Genomic DNA, 20,949 nt, shown 5'->3' with positions numbered 1-20,949 from the left:
AGAAACTGGGCCTTTCTTAATCATCTATTCTTTTCAATGAAATGACCTATCTGCATCCTTCCTCAAAGGATAACATTTTAATTTTCGACATATTTTGGCTAGTGCTACACAAGTTATGTTAGCAAAATTTTATGTGTCACATAAAATTTAATTCATCAAAAAGTTTGCCTGTATAAACTAATGAAGCAAAACACCTTCTAAAATGAGCTACTCAACAGTTAGCTACATTTTACCTTCTTGCCACTTTGGCCTGGGGGGGGAAAAAAGGCCTGGAAAGAAAAAGCCAATTATTCTACCTCTAATGCCAACTTCAGGAAGAAGTAAGAATTACAGCAACATGGAGTTGCTGTGATGGAATTTTAGTAGTGAAAAAAACATTCATACTCATGACGTTACAAGGCAGCTTTATTCTTATCCCCTAAGTGTCCAGACAGGTATGGCTGATGAGATTTCAAGGCTTCAGGCATGACCTCAGTTTCCTCAAATGCTTGTTAAATTAGCATACAGCAGGTTCAAAAAGCAATCAAGAGTTAGTGCGGAGGGCTCCTGGCAATTGCTCAACCTTATCACCTCAGTCACCTGCAGTCGGAAAAGGGCAGCTCGCCAGAAACTATTCGTCCACGCAAAGCACTCAAACCCAACATCTCCGCCTCACAGCAAGCATAGGCAAACTCCAGCCGCCTCCCCTCTGTTCTGGCACCATTCCCCGTCAATTTCAAAGATGACAAAATTCACTGATAAGGCAGGTGACAGAAGTGCTCAACAAGAAGCGGGACGGGCTCAATTATCTCCTTCTGTCCACAGGCTTCCCTGACCCTCCCCACATTCTAGGATGGCGGCGGCTGCAGCAGCAGCGAGGAGGGGGGGGGGGGAGTCAAACCCCCGCTGCTCCCGGCTTGCGCTCTAGCGCCCGCACGCCACCCGCGGACCAAAAAGGTCAACCCCCTGGGCGTGTCTCCCGCCCCTGCATTTGCCCTTTCCCGGTTCCCTGGGAACCTGGGCCCCGTAGCAACCCCAACCATTGGAAAGGATACTCTCCATGTTCGACATGACCTCACGAGTTCGCGGGGCTCGGAGGGGGGTGGGGCTCTAACACTCGGGACAGGGACCGGACCGGTGGCGGGTTGCTAGGGCGCGGGGAGACAGGCGCTGCTCCTGGCTTCTGCGGTTTCGAGCCCACTTCCTGTTTTGGTTCGCGAAGCAGTGGTGGGTGGAGTCCCGTGAGCCACAGAGGCGGGTCTGGGTTGACGCCAAAATGGCTGCAGTGAGTCGTCTTGGTTAGGACGGGCTCCGTCGCTTGGGGGCGGTGGAGATCCGAGAGCCGCGGCCGCCAAGGTCCCTCCCCCTCAGCAGCTTCACGTGCGCTCAGGATAACTCTGCGCTCAACCTGGTCCGGCATCCCACCAGCCTTCTAGTTCTTTCTTTTGTCAACAGGGACTCCGCTTAACGTCCTGCCCCACCTCGAACCTCAGATTTCACACTGTCTTTGGCGTCCCCCATCCCTTTTTCTCAGAACTTAAGTCTTAAAGGATGAAGACAAAGGTATAGGACTTTTAAAGTACTTTTTAAAAAAAATTCTAACAGTGTAAAATAAGGGCTTGAGGGGTTAGTGTCGCTGGTAATGTTGAGGTTTTCTAAAGGCTCTGATCCTTCGAGTTTGAGGCTAGAAGGGGAAGGGGGAAAGTGAGGCTCTGCTTACAAGGTAATGTTGCTGCAAAATACCTTTTCTTTAGAATAGACAATGTGTGATGTAAAATTAATATAAAATCTTTATAATGGGTGGGAGTGGGTTATTATAAGCAGTAGATAGTGCTTGGCGTTTTTTACATGTGACTTAGGAAAATGTCCAGAGGTGAATGTATTCGATGTCCTCTCTGGACTTAGGAAAAGAGGGAATCTTAAGCATTACTGTGACGTTTTAATTTTGTTATGATAGAAATTACATGTACTAAGATATAACTTTGAAAGTTGGTATAATTATCGTAATTGATAAGTCTCAGAAGTTCATCATTTATTGCATCTTTAAATTCAACCTGTGGAAATGACATATTTTTATCCTTATGATTATTTCTTTTTTTTAAAAAAAAAAAGCTGGCTCTAAAAGGGAATATTTTTTTGTGCTGATGGTGGTTGGCAATGAGTTTCAGACTGTCTTCTAACTAGGAACTGAACTGTCGGTGCTTCTTTAAAGAAAAAACGGGGAAAAATCCTTTCTCAAGACAAGGCTCTAAGGAAGTGCAATCTAGAAATCATTTCAATAGACGGAACAGTGTAAAGATTATTTTTAGTTTTGTGTCTGACTTTATAGTTGAAGAACAAAATTTAGGTTATAAAAAAATAAAACTTTGGAAGTTTTATCAGTTTTCCGTGTGAGTTCCACAGTTGTATTCACTGCTGGAAAACTAAGTTTGGGGATAAAGGTAAAGGTATGTTTTAAAAGATTTTTCCCTTAGCATTTACTATTTTTAATATCATTCTGTCAGTAAAACCATAGGACAATCTACCAAAACTTAAACACTTCTAGGCTTTAAAAGCTGTGAGGATGTTAGAGTTACATGTATATAATGTAAAAAAATAAATATTAAATCTTAATTTTTTTCAAATTATAGAATTTCCCAAGAGGCATCTTCTTGGAATAAGACCATTTATTAAATAAGATACTTGTTTAAAGAGAGTATTTGCTCTTGCAAATATTCTTAAGTTAAAAAAAATCCTGTTGTATAGCCTGCACTAAACTTAATAGTTTTTTTTTTATTTTTAATGAGGTCTTTAATGTTTTGAATGCCAAAGTTATCCTTATACTTTCCTTGAATATCTGAGTTTTTAAAGTGAGTTTCATGAAAAAAATTAATTTAGCTAGAAAAATTGAAACTGCTTAAACTCTGTGTGTGTTGCGTTAGAATGGCTGCTGTAGAAAGAAGTGGCTCCCTGTTAAGATTACAAAGCAGATTAGAAAAGTACAGAAAACAGACTACAGCTTGAATTATGTAGTAAGTGTTTGATACATTTAAACTGTATTTCTAAAATATATGCACCACAGTTTTCTGTGTATGGCATACAAAGTAATTCATTAGTAACCTGTCACCCAATATCAGGAAATAATCCTATTTTCTCTGAATTCACCTGTGTTCACTTAGCAGGACGTTCCTAACTCCAGGCCTCTTTTCAGAAGCAGCTTCTTGTTTGAGTTCATGTATAATCTCCCCACTTTTAAAAAAATAGTTTTGCTGTAGTGTTTGCATTTCGAATCAATATATTAGAGTGGCCAGCTTTTGAATTTTCTTGTATAAATGAAATCATACTGCTTTGTGCTCCTGTCCTGCTTTTGTAGCTCATCATATAGTTGCTAAACTGTGTTAAAATATACAGTGGTGATGGATTTATTGTGCTGCTCTAAAGTATTCCACTGTATGAATTTATCATTAATTTATCCATTTTCCTAATATAGTATTTGGTTTCTTTCTAGATTGTTGTAACCTCTAGAAATATATGTGCTTAACATATATTTTGAGGAAGAGTAACTTTCAAAATGCCCGGTGATATTTGTAAAAAAAAATTTTGTAAACTTAGGCAAATTTATTTACTCATTTTTATTATGATAATATTTCCTTTTTGTTTGGGATAATCTTGTTTTTTTATTTTTATTTATTTATTTTTTGCCTATGACTTTTTACTGGGTGTAGCAAAAACCTACTACCTTGTCTCATCAAATAGGTGCTTCCTTTTCCTTTTTACTATGGTTATCCATAGCTTCTTTTGGGTCCAAACTATCTATGAAGATTTAAATACAGCAGTCTAAGTCCCATGTGGGCCAGTAAAATATGATTATTTTCATCTGCTTGTACTTGGAAGGATGAACTGTAATTTCTATGGCTTTCTGCAGTAATGATGAAGATCTAAAGAAAGAGTGAATACCTTGTCTTAAGATGATTCCGTAGCTATTGCATGTGTTAAAACTTAGCCTAAACAAAGCTAATGTGGGAAATTATAATAATTCCTCAGGAAATTGAGTGCTTTTCATGATTAATCATGGTTATTTCTATAATTGAGTTCGTTACATGAATAAGCCTTTTAAATGAAAATATTTATAAAATAATCTTAACATAACTACTAAAATTTTAATATTTGATGTGACTGCTTCGTGACAATGGCTTTTGTAACTTTTTAGCTAATGATTTTGAAGTAAGTAGAAAGTATAATGGTTCATTACAGCTAAGCACCATTGAACTGGAAGGAAAGGAATGCTCCAGGAATGAGAATAGTGTAGTTTTATACAATATTTTTCAGATTTTCCTGTCCTGTTAAAGTTGCAGGTCTTTCTAGATGCTCTCTAGGGAAAGAAGTTCAGTTGTAGAAATGCTGGAGAAGTATAAACTGAGAAGTTTTCCTGTTTAGAAAAGAAAACCTTTTTGTTATGCCATTTCGGATCTCATTTGCAAATTGGACCAGCAAAAAAAAATATTGAAGTAACTGATGAAAGAGATTAGAGCTACTGAAGAGATAAAGCTCTATTTGTGCTAGCAAATAGAAGACCAGATGAAAACATAGTTTAAACACAAGCAATATGGTCAGGTGTGGCGTCACAGGCCTAGAAACCTAGCACTCAGCAATATGGTCAGGCATGGTGTCACAGACAGGCCTAGAAACCTAGCACTCAGGAGTCAGAGGCAGGAGAATTGCTTGAAAGGTTGAGGTCAGCCTGGTCTACATAGTGAGGTCTAGGTTAGCCAGGGCAACATAGCAAGATGATTTCAAAAAAATTATTCTCCCCAAATAAATAAATAACACTAACAAAACTAATACAAAAAAAAAGGAATAGGTCTGATTGATTGACATAGGTGTCCTAAAAATCATTGAGTTTATGATTAGAAAATGATAAATGAATTTATGAGATAAGATATATAAAGAGATAAAAATAAAGGTAGGCGTGGTGGTGCAAGTCTGTAGTTCCAGCACTTAGGAGGCAGAGGCAGGCAGATCTCTGTGAGTTTGAGGCCCGCCTCGTCTACAAAGGAGTTCCAGGATAGCCAGGGCTCTTATCCAGAGAAACCTGTCTCAATAAAATAAATAAATAAACAATATGTAGATATTTATTCTCTAGGTTTCATTCTTATTTAAATAATAAAGGGTGATATTTGATGATTACAATGTCTACAATCATCAGAAGAATATTTTTTCAGTAACATCTGATTTTCACAGAGCAATCAAGACAAAATTTTCCCTCTGTCAGGAAACCTTTTGAATACTTTAATAATCAAAATAAAATTACACTTTATCACTAAAAGATGGGATTGATTCTTAAAAGATGGTATGATAAGAAAGAATAAAGCATTTGCTGTCATTAGAGATACTTTATACTTGAGAATGGTTCCACATTAATTTTAGAAATTGCATGATTGACAAATTGTTTAATATAGGTATAAATATGCTGAGAAACCCATTATTAAATAAACCTTTTTCTTTATTATTTTATCATGCAGACACTGTTTGAAGAAAATTGTTAACTGGAGAAGTAAAAAGGGATTTTTTGAGAAGTGCAAATGAAGACAAAGTAAGAAAAGATAGTTCCTAAAAAAAAAACTGTCATATATTCTTACATTCTATTTTACTGGCCACTGAACCAGCACATTTACCTATAGATAATGAATTTCTTTACTACTTTGTTATGACCATACAACTCTTCACTCCATACTGATTTTCAAGTCAGAACTCCATCAAAGTCATTAACATGGCTCTTATTAGTTTATCTAGTAAAATTAGACAAACACCTAAAATGGTTTTAAAAAAATGAGTCTTCTGTATTTATTGCATTAAATAATTTTGGAATGCATATTATATTCGATAATTATATCCAGTGGTTCAGGGATATTATTCTACAGTGTGATCACAAATTTTTTTCTCTGGCCAAAGATTTCTTATATGTTGCTATAGGTATCTGAGGTGGGACAGTTCTTTTGGAAATGGGGCTGTCATATGCAGCATAGGATGCTCAGTATCATTTTTGTCCTCAGTCTGTAAACCAGTAACCCCCTCCAAGTTATGATATAGCCAAATATGTTTTGAGACATCACCAAATATTCTCCTTGGGATGAAAATCAGTCCTAGTTAAGAGTGACTTAATCTCACTTTAGAATATTTTTAACATTACCTCTCTATTAAGCCATCAAGATTGACAACAGTAATAGCAACAAAAATAGATTTTATCCTGTTTTTTTTCCAGACATACCACAGTGAAAGCTAAGCAAGCAATATTATTAGGTCTAACTTTTGAAATACTATAGTTGGTAAAATTAGAGTCCATGCAAGTGTGTTTGTGTGTGTGTCTGGGTGTGCATGCACCTGTGTGTGGATGTGTACTATGGAGACTCAAATTTGGCCTCAGGTTTCTTCCTCATCACTATTTATTGAAGCAGAATTTCTTGCTAAGCCAGCAGTGCTCACAAATTTCTGCTAGTCTAGCTAGCTAACTTTCCCCACAGATCTTCTGTTTTTGTTTACTGTTTGCTAGGATTACAGGTAGCTACCGTGTCTATCCGGCTTTTAGTTGGATTCTGGGGATCCAACTCCAGTTGATCCATAGAGGCATATCCCCAAACGAGGAAAGAGATTTTGAAGTCCTCCTAATTTCTGTTCCTTTTGAAGGCTAAGGAAAGAACAAGACATTTGGACTCATTAATTCAGAGCTAGGTTTCACTTAATACACAGTTAATCATCTTAGTTTATTTAACTGGTATGGATTTTGTTTGCTAAAGTATGAAAAATTTTGATTTTGATAGTTTTATTTTTAGGATTAGATGCTATAGTATTAAAATTATTAAATTAGAAAATCTGAGAAATCATAATAATCTTTGTAGCTCCTAATCTAAAAGTTAGCCATCATTAATAATGGTACTTGTAAATAAAAGTAAAAAATATATGATATAAACACATGGTACATTAGTACTTAGTACTTAGAAAGTATCTAGAGAAAGCCAGCTAAACAAGTACTATAAGGGCATTAATTAGATATAATAGCCTATTAATAATATATATGGAGAGAAATAATGTATATAAATTTAATGAATTAAGGTGAATAAAATTAGTAAGCCTGTGTAGATCATATTTGAATTTATATTTATGCAATCTCTACAAATAAGAGTACATAGTCCATTTTATAGCATATTATTTATGTATACAAAAGTATATATTTACCATGTGTGTGCAAGTTCCTGTGAGGCCAAATGGTATTGGATTCCCCTGTGCTGAAATTACAGGAGATTGTGAACCACTTGATTGCTGTGGGACAATGGTCTTGTACTTTTTGTCACTTGTATTTTAATAAATAACTGGTTGGTCTATTAGCTCAGGCTTCTTATTAACTAATTTCTACATCTTAACTCATAATTTTTGTCTGTGTTAGCCACGTGGCTTGGTACCTTTATCAGCGCGGCATTCTCATCTTGCTTCCTTGGCATCTGGGTGAAGGCTGCAGACTGAGGCTTTCCTCTTCCCAGAATTCTCCTGTTCTTCTTACCCTGCTTCTATTTCCTGCCTGGTTGTTTCACCTCTACTTCCTGCCTGGCTACTGGACAATCAGTGCTTTATTAAAATATAAGTGACAAATCTTTACAAAGTAGAAGACCATTGTCCCATAGCATTTGATGTGGGTTCTGGAAACCAGAATGATGTTCTCTTCAATGGGAGCAGTAAACGCTTTTAATTGCTGAGCCATCTCTCCAGTCTGGAAAAACTTTTAAATATAGAATATATAAAGAATTATTTGTAAGCCATATTAATTCTTTCCAAGAGATTAAACTTTTTTATTTCATTTACTTTCCTTTAAAAAAATGAAGCACGATAATGAGGTTAAAATTTTGTTTGACTGCACTCATGAATATTTTAGCTTTCCCTCCTGCAACAGCTTTTTGCATAAAGTGTTGTATATTATTTTCTTAATACAAGCATGTATTTTGAAGCAATACACTTGTGATTTAAAACATATGGATATTTTACTTGAATGTCTAGTTTTCAAACCATTTTTTAAATTATTTTGAGATCTACTTATATAATTTATTAACATTTATGTATAATCTACCCTAAATATTGAAATTTGTATTTATCTGTTTACTTTTTAGTTATCATGCAGCTTGCTTTCCTTTTAATTAGTTACAAGCACTGCCACAGTTACTCACTGGGGCATGCCTCTCTCTATGTATTTGCAAGACTTCTATGAAATATATACTGGAATATTGAGACATAGGGTAAAAAATAACTAAGGAAAATAAAACAAATACTGATTAATATGATAAAAAGATTTTCTTGACTGAAAAATTAAGATTCAGGAAATAGTTAACTTCACATAAATTTTATAATGGCTTTTCTGATCTGGTTCATTCAGAAAGATTTTTCTCTGGAAAACATTAATGTATTAGACAAAGGTTTGTAATGTGTAAGCTTATCAGGCCAATTGTCTATTTCATTTAAATATCCTTGATATAAAGAGTTTGTCATATTTTTTCATCTTCTTTAAATCGTAAAATTTTAAAACCATGTTGGTAGCTATCACAGATTTACTGCAAGTTAATATTTCTATGTATACCATTTTGTTCTATAATAGGGATATGGGTAAAATATTAATCTTAAATATCATTGCCATAGTATTAAAATAAAAGACATTCATTTAAAAGATAACTTGAATATAGGAATTTAGGAAAAAATGTAGAAGTATGAGAAGCCAAGCTATAGGTATTCCTTTTCAGAAATAGCAGCTATTTCTTTGAATAGTAATTATGTTTCCTATAGAAGTGATTTTGAGATAATCATTTTTGTGATACAATGTCCCAAATTCTATACTGAGTCAACAGAGATTCACAATCTTATTTCACAGGTGATTGTATATTTATATTGTCTAAAAGCAAACAAAAATGTGAGTTGATATGATAAATTCAACTGTGTATTTTTCTTTTTTTTTTTTTTAATTTTTGAGACAGGGTTTCTCCGTAGCTTTTGGTTCCTGTCCTGGAAGTAGCTCTTGTAGACCAGGCTGGCCTCGAACTCACAGAGATCTGCCTTCCTCTGCCTCCCAAGTGCTGGGATTAAAGGTGTGTGCCACCACCACCTGGCCAACTGTGTATTTTTAAAGCAAGTCCTTAATAAAAACTTAGTAAGAATTAGACAATGATTCATATTATATGAAAAACAATAATCTTAGGTCCTAGGGATAGTTCAGTGGTATGATGCTTATCTAACCTGGAATTCATAACCTCTGAATTCCATCCCCAGCACCAGATTTAGGGAGAGGGAATAGGGAGAGAGATGATGAGAAGAAAGAGAGGGAGGGAAGGGAGAAGGGAGACAATAATAGCCATGTGTTTTATCTCATTTTCAGACTTCTTAGTGAAAAATTGTCTCGTGATTCAAGTCCATCTCATTGAAGTTTTGTTAACCAAAGGTAAGATATAAAGTTTAGTAAGACAAGTTTAAAAATTGCAGGTTATTTTACTTGTACAAGAACATATGCCATGCTGATATGAATTAAGTCTTTAATTTTCAAATGTTAGCCTTGAGAAAAAGATGTACTTATGGACAGTATAGAAAGATCATCTTAAGAAATCTCTGACAGTTGCATTAAGAAATGAATGTTCAACTTTGAGAAATAGCTGTAAAAATTATGAGCATGTATTTTGAAAAACAGCGAAATTTATTCAAGGTTGGTTTCTGTTGCTGTGATAAAACATTGACCAAAGTCTACTTGGAGAGGAAAGGGTTTATTTCATCTTAAACTTCCAGGTCATGGGAGGAAGTCTGGCCAGGAGCCAAAGCAGAGACCACAGCGGAATGCGTGTTAGTGATTTGCTTCCCATGGCTTGTAGGCTTGCTTTCTAATACTACCCAGAACTGCCTTCCAAGGGATACCACAGCTCACAATGGTCTGAAACCTTCCACATCAATCATTAAGAAAAATGTCCCCACAGCCTTGTCCACAGCCAAGCTGATGGAGGCAATTCCTCATTGGAGGTTCTCTTTCTCTAAGTACACCTAGTTTGTGTCAAGTTGACAAAAACTAACAAGCACACTATTCTTTTCTCCTTTCTTATGATTCTAATTTTCTGTATTTTTATTATCATCTGCCATAATTATCACCTGCTCTATACACCTTTTAGGTACTTTAAAAGCCAACTAGACAAATGGCAACTCAAGCTGAGTGTATTTTCCATACTTTAGATTCAAATTATGGTTTGGTGGAATTTTGGGGAGGAATACACTTAGCTTGAAAATTTAGTCAGTGTTGTTACAGTGTACAAAAGAGGTTAAAACCAAGTACACGGTACTTTGAGGTTCAGATACTTCACCTTTCTTCTTTTTTTTGCAACTTATTTGATATAAAAATAATTTTATTTTAATGAACTCACAAAAGTTTGCATGCAGCTACATCAAGGTAACCCCTCAAAACATTTGCCTATAACCAAACTCTCTGATTCAGTGAATTTCAGTGTCTTTCTGTAGTCTATGCAGAGGATAGCTGTGGCTATGGACGTTCTGTAGTCTGTGTGAAAAACAATTACCTTTACATTCTTTTATTATTCATGTGTCTTTTTGCCTATATTCAGTCTTTCCTCACCCCTTACTATTAATTACCATTTTTGGTCCCATTTCTTTTTTTTTTTCTTTTTTCTTTTTTCTTTTTTCTTTTTTTTTAAATATAATTTTTTTATTGAAAAAAAAAAAGATTTCTGCCTCCTCCCCTCCTCCCATTTCCCTCCCCGTCTCCCTTTTCCCCCCTCCTCCCTCTCCTCTCCCCCTCCCCCCCACTCCTCTCCCCCTCCCTCTCCAGTCTGAGGGGCAGTCAGGGTTCCCTGCCCTGTGGAAAGTCCAAAGTCCTCCCCGCTCCATCCTGGTCTAGGAAGGTGGACATCCAAACTGGCTATGATATACTATACACATATTTATGCCGGTTTACATTTGTGCATATGTATCTGTTATGGGCTAGAATATGTGTATGTTTTTTTCCCTGAGATTGGGTCACCTCAGAATTAGAATTGTACATATTTTCTATTATATATTGAGATCCTTTAAAACTTCTGACAATGTGCTGTCTAGAAATTTGAAATCAAACATTAAGAATGGTTCAATCGTTGTAACATCTTCTAAAAAGCAACATTAGTTATTACATACATTAAATTTATACTTTTATGTGTACTCTTTCTCTTTAGTTAGTTTATATTTGTCTTAAGGATGAAGTCCTTTTGCTTTTCATGTGCTTTTGAACAGTCAAACCAACATAATTCCTTACCAATAATAAAAACTTAATAGGTTTTAATATTCATAAGGTATTAACATAGAGCTATAATAAATTAGAGATATCTTTTTTATTCAGAGATCTGTCTTCATATCTCATTTCATAACTGGAAAAAAGTGTGTAAATACCCAAGAAATAAGAGTTAAATTCAATCATTTAAAAAGTTTATAATCTATTTTCAGTGGCTAATATGGCCCTTTTGAATCATTTTACTGAAGTGAATGCATTCAGTTGAGGATTACGAGTGTAAGATAGATAGCAAATTATTTTTACATGAAAATTTTATTTTATTTTGTGTGTATATGTATGCATATATGTTCTTGCCCATGCATGAGGAAGATGTACAATTGCAGGCAATAATTATCTGTCTTTCTGATGATAGAATTTAGGACATCAGACTTGGCAGAAAATTTCTTTACCTATGGAACCATCTCACTGGCCCAGATAGCAGATTCTTTCTATTTAAGATATACTTTTGATAGCTTTTATGGGCTAGGCATAAATCTGCTTCCAACAAAATTAACAATATAAAATACTTTCATGAATTTTAGTTGTCTTTTCCAATAATGAAAAAAATAAATTTGTTGCTAGCAAAATTGTTTATAATTTCATGAAAATATAATTAAGAATGAGTTAATACTACGTTATTTGATTAATGAACCTATAATTTCCTAGTTATTAAGTTTCTGCTAGAATACTTTTCTGATCAGTTGCTCTTTAAGAGCACCATACCCAGACACAAAAGAGCTTTTGTGTTATGAGTAGCCAGAAATTTCTCACTCTTTCATGTTGTTGCTATAGAAAGCAAGTTCTAATTTTTTTATTGTTTTATCTGTATGAAGCACTTTTACCTATAGAAATACAGGAAGGACTTAAAAATTGTGTCATTTCTATGTGGAATTAGGAAAACTATTTTGAAGTTACAGTCATAAGAAAATGAGATCACATACATTGGGGAATGCACAGATTTTTATTACACTCAGTAGTTTACATAGATAGCTGTATCTGACTTACAGGGTCAATTTTATTTGTAGAAAAGTTTTCTGTAAATATTCTTATTAATGCCAAGAGAGCCAAGAGATACCTGTGTTGAATCAAATTTCTTGGGATATATTTCAGATTACTCTTGGTTTTTGGAGTATTTTTATATTTTGAGTCATTCATTTTAGAGATTAATAGTAATAGTTTTTGTAAAACATGTTAACTGTTAAAGATTTATGGCATAAACAAAATTAATTTTAATTAATTTTGGATTTACCCTAAATTAGAACAAGAAATTGGTCTTTAGTAAGTTATAGTGGTGTTTTTCTTAAGATCCTGGAATGAATAAGTCACTGGAATGTTTTAGCTTTTTAGGTATTTGTGATATGGGAGAACAATGATGTGCTGTATTTAATAGCAGTTTCAGAGATAATATAAAACAGTAGCTCTGCTTCTCTTCACATTTTCGATAAAGGCAAACAAAGACCAAAAACTGCCTTGTTTGGGACAGACTGGGTGTCAGCAATTATAGAGAAAAAGAAGGAGATTCTCTATATAGAAACGTGTAATTTGTAATTCACATTTTATGCAGTAGAAGTAAATATTACTCAACACTATGTAGGGCTTAACACAGAATAATGTATTCAAGGTTTTGAATTCTCAATTTAACATATATTTCATATATATTTATATATTTTTATATTTTGTATATATAATCTACTATCTCATTTTAAAGAAAAGTATTACATGTTATTTCCCCAAACAAGAGAATTAATATATGTATAAATGGCATAATTTGAAAGATAGGAGGAAGTACTTTGTGCTCTCCCTTTCTCACAAGGAAAGTGTAGCATAAAGCACTAAAAACTTTGCCTTGACCTTCAAAATGGACTTTCCCATCTAGAAAAGACAGGGACAAATTTTTCTCTAGGAGATAAAATATCGCTATATATTAATATCAGCAAACAAAGATCAAAATATTATTTTAGAATTAAATAAATATGTGTGTGTGCGTGTGTGTTTGTGTGTGTGTGTTTAGTGTAGTGTGTGGAATGGAACACAGGGCTTTGTACAAACTAATCAAATGGTCTACTACTAAGTCATGCACCTGATACCTGTGATTTTTTTTGAGACTGGGTCTCACTGCTTAGCCCTGGATGGCCTGGAACTCACAGACACCCACCTGTCTGAATTTTATATCCTTACTCTGCCACCTATGACTTTGGGAAAAATCAGTTGTCTGAGCTATAAAATGACAGAAATACAACTATAAAATGTCAGAAATACCCTTTCCATAAAGATCTCATAAGTATTAAATGAGATGACTTATTTAATATATTTAGCATAATACAAGAAAACTAATTTTAATAACTATTGGGGGTTACTATTTTACATTTATGATCAGCAGAATGGTAGTAGAATAATTATAATAGTAGTATATTGTGGCTACACTTTCTTATGTCATAGCATGTAAACCTTTACTCAGCTTTTAGTTACTTTGATTGGTTTAAATCTCACTTGTGGTATTTAATAGATTTGTATTACAGCCTAAAACAAGTTGAAATTACTGTGTCACTAAACAGATTGCCACAGTGCTGACTGAGTGACATATGTATGTATATTTCTTCTGGAACTCATTTTGCAAATTCATCAGAAATCCTTAATTTGCCTGCAAGTCTAATAATTAAATGTTATTACTGAGAAAATAATGAAGTGTTCTATTTCCCTAGTTACCTTGACTCTAATATAGATCAGGACATCATTTATTGTATGAAATACAATTAGGATTATATTGATTTATGAAAGTATACTTAAAATTGGAAAGCATTCCAAAAAAAAGTTTAAAAAATATGGTATTTGCTATAATTTCTTGTAAGGATTTCAGTGTTATTCTTTGAGAGTGGATATGAAAGCTAATTGCTTTCTTTTTCTCTTTGCTTCTTTTTTCTTGGTTTTTGAGATAGAATGTCATTATGAAACCTACACTGGCCTCAAACTCCGGTGATCTTCCTACCTTAGCTGCCCAAATTCTGAGGTTAAAGATGTGAGATAGCACATCTGCTTGTAACTCTTGTTTTGGTTTGACATGATTGGATTTGTATTTTGAGCATAGGGTCTTACTCTAACAAAGGCTTGCCTTATAATTACTTGTATCTGAGGCTGGTCTTGAATTTACAATTGTCCTTCTATCTCAGCCTCTTGGTGTTTATAAACAGCAGAATGTTGGATCCTGTTTTCGTATCCAATCTCTTAGCCTGTGCCTTTTTATAGGTGAGTTGAGTCCATTGACATTAAGTGATATTAATGACCAGTGGTTGTTAACTCCGGTCACTTTTTTAGTCGTAGAGTTTGTGTGTTTCCCTCCTTAGAGTTGTGCTGGTGAAGGGTCTCTAGATGTCTGAGTTATTGTGGTCATTGTTGGACTCCTTGGTTAGAGATTTTCCTTCTATTACTTTCTGTAAGGCTGGATTTGTGGTTACGTATTGTTTAAATTTGTTTTTATCCTGGAAAATTTTGTTTTCTCCATTTATAGTGAACGAAAGCTTGGCTGGGTATAGTAGTCTGGGCTTGCATCCATGATCTCTTAGTTTCTGAAGAACATCTATCCAGGACCTTCTGGCTTTCATGGTTTCCATAGAGAAGTCAGGTGTAAGTCTGATAGGTTTACCTTTGTAAGTAACTTGGCCTTTTTCCTTTGCGGCTCTTAATATTCTTTCTTTATTCTGTATGCTTTGTGTTTTGATTATTATATGGCGAGGAGTTTTTTTTTTTTGGTCCAGTCTATTCGGTGTTCTGTATGCTTCTTGAACCTTCAAAGGAATATCTTTCTTTAGGTTGGGAAAATTTTCTTCTATAATTTTATTAAATATATTTTCTGTACCGTCAAGCTGTACTTCTTCTCCTTCTTCTACCCCAATTATTCTTAGGTTTGGTCTTTTTATTGTGTCCCAGATTTCCTGAATGTTTTGTGATGAGAATTTGTTGGTTTTACTGTTTTCTTTGATCAGTGTGTTTATTTTCTCTATGGTATCTTCAGTGTCTGATATTCTTTCTTCTATCTCTTGTATTCTGTTGGTAGTACTTGTCTCTGTAGTTCCTGTTCGTTTACCCAGATTTTCCATCTCCAACCTTCCTTCGCTTTGTGTTTTCTTCATTACTTCCAATTCATTCTTCAGGTCTTGAACTACTTCCCTTACCTGTTTGATTGCTTTTTCTTGTTTCTCTTGGTTTTCTTGGGTATCTTTGAGCGATTTATTCATTTCCTCTACCTTTTTGTTTGTAATCTCTAATTGTTTATGGCAGTTTTTCACCTCCTGCTTAAGGTCTTCTATTATTTTCATATAATTCACTTTTGAGTCGGTTTCTTCTAATTCTTCTGGAGTAGGGTGTACAATTCTTCTTATTTCGGGATCCCTGGATTCTGGTGATGTCATGTTGCCTTTCATGTTGTTGGAGGAAGTCTTGCATTGGCGCCTTCCCATCTCCTCTTTCAAATGGAGCCAGGGGAGGCCTGGTGTCTTGGACCAGTCTTTGCTGTGACTGAGTTTCTGGGTGTATCTCTTTAGTGTAGAAGCAGCGCCCGTCCTGTCGAGCTGGAAGTCCTCAGCACCCAAACATGGACGACTGGTAGTCCAATGACCCGCGGACAAAAAGGAGGAACTAGGGGGGCAGGGCAGGGACGAGTAGAACACAGGACACCCTGCCTCACAAGTTGAAGGTGCGCATGCTCCCTTTCAGGGGTCCTTGAGGCCTGACATGTAGGCAGGCACTCACTGCTCTTGGTTGGAAGCCTTAGTGTAGGAGCAGAAAACTGTTCCTGAGCAAAGGACCTTGCCGAGAATGCAGGCTGGGGGGAGGGGAGGTCGTGTATAAGAAAGAAAGCCCTGCAGAAGGAGCTGGGGGAGGGGGGTTTGTGCTCTCTTCTGGGACTATCGCCCCTGCCCCTGCATAGCACACACTCACCTGTCCAGATGGAACTCCTCAGCACCTAAACAGGGCCGCCTGGTAGCCCAGTGATCCAGGGACAGAAGGAAGGACGGGGCAGGCAGTGCGGGATCCAGGAGAGCACAGGAGCCCCTTGAGCCCAGGCTGAGGGTGCAGGGCTCTCTTAACTGAGGACCTTGAGGCTCACTGCTCTGGGCGGGTAGCCTTAGTGTGAGAGCTCAGCCTCTTGGTGTTTATTAAAACATTCATATAATCCTTTTTATTTCTTTTGTTGTTGTTGTTGATTTTCAATACAAGGTTTCTCGGTAGCTTTTGGAGCCTCTCCTGGAACTCACTCTGTAGACCAGGCTGGCCTGGAACTCAGAGATTCACCTGCCTCTGCCTCCCGAGTGCTGGGATGTAAGATGTGCCATCACCATCCAACTTCCTTTTTATTTCTAGTGAAGGGTAACAGTTTGGATTTGTATTGAATTATCTATTTTTCATTTGTTTCCATTTAAACATCAATAGTCATATGAAGAATATTATTACTATTTCCATTTACAGATTAAAAACATGAACAAATGTTAAATAACTTACTCATAGTAACATTGATTTCAAGTTACAAATATTCAGATTGAAGCACAATTATGTTTGGCTTTCAAGAAGACCATATTACCTTTTGTCTATGCAGCACTGCTTTATTTAAGACTATCTAAGGTCTGATGTACTATGTTGGGCACTTTAGAAAATACTGTTTTAATTTTCATGGCATCCATGAGATTTAAACATGCAGTTTTGTAAACAAGAGATGTGAAGCCTTAGTAATTCAAATAATTAACCCATGATTGCATAGCTATTAAATCAGAACTGAAATGTGAGTCTGTTAACAAAATGGCAATTCAAGTCTAATAAACGTACCACACTTTTTAGTTCAAATAACTAACGAGAAGTGACCACAATTCAGTAGTTGTTTGTATGCTATCATAACGCAATATCTTTTACCACAATTAATACAAGTTACAAATATGATTTTATATTTTCCAGTTCAGTATTTATATGGAACATGATACCTTATGATAATTGTTACAGAGCTATTGTTAAATATATTAAGGGGTTTCTTTGATTTAAAACATAGTTTATTAGAGATGGGCATGTCTGTAATTCCTGAGTCAGGAACAGTGAGCCAGGGGGATTACCACAAATTTGAGAATAACTTAGTCGACATAGCAAGTTCTAGGCCTGCCAGGACTATAGAGTAAGGCCCTGTCTAAAAAAATCAGGATAATTAATAATTAACATAGTTTGTTTTATTTTATTTTTATTACAGGACTTTGCTATACAGTCTTTCAGCTCATTGTGTAGCTAACTCTTGCTTCAAACTCATGCCAGTCCTTCTGCCTCATTTCCCCTAATACTGGGATGTCAGGTGTATGCCACCAAGCCTGACTAATTGTAAATAACTCAACAACTTCCAGTGTTGCTCAATTAGTTATACATAGTAATCTAAATATCAATGTGCACTATGTGATGACTATTAAAAATACCCATTAAGTAAAGTGAACTTAGAGGTTAGTAGGGGTTAGGGAGAAGAAGAAAGAAATGGAGACTTCTTCCATAAACTTATAAATCATAAAAAGTCAGGCTGAGGATTGCTCTGGTTAATTTTGTATTTCCTCTTATTTATAATAAAATTGAATACCTGATTGTATTGACTAAGCCAATAAACATCAGGTGCCATGTGGGTTTACATGGTATTTGTTAGAAAGAGATTTTTTTATCTTTCATGATAAATAACATAATATGTTTACACTATTGGGCTAGATGGGAAATGTAAAGACTGGTTCTTTTTGAAGGACTATATGATAAATGTTTGAGATTGTTTAATATTTTACTGCTTGTAAATGATTAAAGTGTATGCTCTAATAGTATATTTCTTCTCATTTTAATTTTCCTCCTTTGAAAGAACAAGAAATAATTTAGATACTGAGTTCTAATTTTTATAATGGTAATGTCTATTTATAAAGTCAATAAAGCACCAAAGCATTTCTTGTATTTTTGAAATATTGTTAATTTTTCTCTACCATGATTGTAAACAAATTTATGTTCTAGGACTAGGTAGAATCAGAGAGTCACTTATTCAAACTGGTGGCTAAAATTTATCCTTCGGTCATTTTCTTCTTTCATTTATTCCTATCAAATCTATTGTTTACCCAAACATTCTTTTCAAATGGAATGGAATGCGTATTAGGTACACATGTTTTTTCAACATGTGTTTTGAAATTAGTTAAATATTATGTTAAGATATCAGTTTTTATGTTCTGTTCTTACTGTTTTGTGAATAAAATCCTTTCTGGACTTTCGGCTTTTCCCTTCTGTCATTATGTTATTATATAGGTTTTTGTTGTTGTTGTTGTTTAGGTTTTCTAAGTAGCCAATATATGTACATGCAAAGTATATAATCTAATCTTACTATTTCTCCTAATCAGAAAAATGCATATAAACATGAATTTTCTTCAAAAATCTTCCATGCATGTTAAGATTAAACAGTTTGGAGGGAATTATCAATTACTTTGAATCATCTCTGTCTTTGTATACTTTTTGATCTTGAGCAACAGCAGGTAATCATAGATAATAATAAATAATTACAGTAGAAAATTCAAGGTATGTTAAGAATATAATGAACAACTCAGTCAGGGACAGGGTACTGTCAGTAATGATAAAAATCTGTTTGGCCTTCCAGGCTTGTTTGCATATTTTACCAAGTGTTCCGAGGATCACAAATATGTGCAAAAGAAATAGCTTAGGTCTCCAAAGTCACAGAATGAATGTTCATCAGAAGTAGGAAATTATCAATTACTTATTTTGTTTCACATTTGATTTAGTAGATTGCTTGAATTTCTTTGCAATTATATTATCTTCATCTCTAAATACCATAAAACATTTTCTGCATCAGTTTGTTTTTCTCCAGGCAATCATATCCATACTCATGCCAAATAAATTTTGAAAATGTATTCCAATTCCTTTTACTGCATAATCTACCCAAGCTATTTGATTTTAAGTGATTTTGTAGTTTGAACCTTATTTTCTAACATGAATTGAAAATGTTGCATAGTTTTTACATATATGCATATCTTCTTAAACATGTGTACACATAATACAGCTAATAACTTATAAAACACTTGTATATTTGATGGAATGTCCAAGAAACTTAAATACAATCATATATCTTCACAATAATCGTAGAAATGGAGATAATATGCTCTACATTTTATGTGTTTAATTTACTTAAATAAATTCAGAATAAGTATTTTAAGGCCAGACAAGTGGCATGTACTAGAAGCTGGAAGAAAATTCACTTGTGCTCCAGGGTTATTACTTCTTCAATGATTGTTAATTTTTCATCTATTGCTTAAATCTGCTGTGTAATTCTCCCTTCCATTTTAAACTCCTCTTACTCTTCTTACAACCCACTTTAACAGGACTTGTATTTTCTTTTCTTATGCATCTTTAATACCTTTCCCTGCCTCTCATTTGTTTTGTACCATTTATTTCATAAAGCATAATCTCAAAATCCTCATTTTCTAGGAACTATTCCCATATGAATACCTCCTTATTCTAAATACTACATGATTTATTCATATATTGTTTTAGTGCTTTATTGCTTGTTTTATTTCTGTTGTTTTAAAATTCGATTTATATCATTGCCAGGTGTAATTTTTGCCTCATTTTCAGTTCGTATATTTCACTTTAATAAATGTAGAGAAAACAGTTAAATTTATTTTATGTTCACAGGTGAACTAACTATAGAAACTGAATAGATAAACATTTTATAATATATCACATAGTAAATCACTTGCTTTGTCAGCATTTGGTCGATAAGGAAGATATAGATTATATTGATTCATATTATATTCTGTAAAGTTCTACACAGAGCATTTGGCTTATATTGATGAAAAATTATAATATAGGTTTATTTATTTATTTATTTATTTATTTATTTATTTATTTTTGTTTTTTCGAGACAGGGTTTCTTTGTGGTTTTGAAGCCTGTCCTGGAACTAGCTCTTGTAGACCAGGCTGGTCTCGAACTCACAGAGATCTGCCTGCCTCTGCCTCCCGAGTGCTGGGATTAAAGGTGTGCGCCACCACCGCCCAGCTAATATAGGTTTATTTTTTAAGAATTTTTTATTTATTTATTATGTGTACAGTATTCTCAGTATTCTGTCTGCATGTGTGCCTGCAGGCTAGAAGAGGGCACCAGATCTCATTACAGATGATTGTGAGCCACCATGTGGTTGCTGGGAATTGAACTCAGGACCTTTGGAAGAGCAGGCAGTGCTCTTAACCGCTGAACCATCTCTCCAGCCCCCAATATAGGTTTATTTTTAGTTTGATTGAATGTGTTGTGGCATATTTTATAAAGAAATAGAATGGTCAGTTTTTCTCACACACCAGTGGTCTTAGAACATGATGGTCCTAGATAAAGAATAGTGGTTCTCACCATTGACTAAACTGTGCAGTCATCTGAGAACTTCTAGAGCAAGCCAATTTCAGAATATTTTTATGTCATCCAGACATCAGTTTCATTTGGGAAGATGTTTTATTGTTAACTTTTCCTGGATCCTGAAGAATTACACTTCTGGCATTCTTGGACATGCCTGCATGTCTCATGCACATGTGACTGTGTGCCCACACACCAAAGATAAGTATGTGCACGCTCACACACACACATGCAAATACATAAACACAGATGAGGTTACTGC

At 34.8% G+C, this 20,949-nt stretch overlaps 2 protein-coding genes across 5 annotated transcripts in view; one reads left to right on the top strand and one right to left on the bottom strand.

Annotated features, from left to right (window-relative positions):
* Positions 1 to 1,213, bottom strand: part of LOC126492514 (charged multivesicular body protein 1b-2) — a 65,599-nt gene extending 64,386 nt beyond the window's left edge. The window contains exon 1 of one of the 3 annotated variants that reach the window (XM_050128968.1): positions 1,035 to 1,213. In XM_050128968.1, coding sequence (XP_049984925.1) covers positions 1,035 to 1,050 — 16 coding nt within the window. In that variant the 5' untranslated portion in view covers positions 1,051 to 1,213. The other 2 variants (XM_050128971.1, XM_050128970.1) reach the window with 2 other exon arrangements.
* Positions 1,214 to 1,398: 185 nt separating this feature from the next.
* Tent5d (terminal nucleotidyltransferase 5D) overlaps positions 1,399 to 20,949 on the top strand; it is a 45,023-nt gene continuing 25,472 nt past the window's right edge. Inside the window, exons 1-3 of one of the 2 annotated variants that reach the window (XM_050128979.1) lie at positions 1,399 to 1,542; positions 5,481 to 5,551; positions 9,368 to 9,430. The gene's annotated coding sequence lies outside the window, so the exon portion shown is untranslated. The remainder of the gene's footprint in view (positions 1,543 to 5,480; positions 5,552 to 9,367; positions 9,431 to 20,949) is intronic. The other variant, XM_050128980.1, reaches the window with a different exon arrangement.

This window comes from Alexandromys fortis, unplaced genomic scaffold, assembly GCF_014885135.2.
Source record: "Alexandromys fortis isolate MF-2015 unplaced genomic scaffold, M_Fortis_MF-2015_v1.1 scaffold_251, whole genome shotgun sequence".
Lineage (NCBI taxonomy): Eukaryota > Metazoa > Chordata > Mammalia > Rodentia > Cricetidae > Alexandromys > Alexandromys fortis.
The sequence above is the reverse complement of the archived record's forward strand: the minus strand, read 5'-3'. Positions and strand labels throughout refer to the sequence as shown.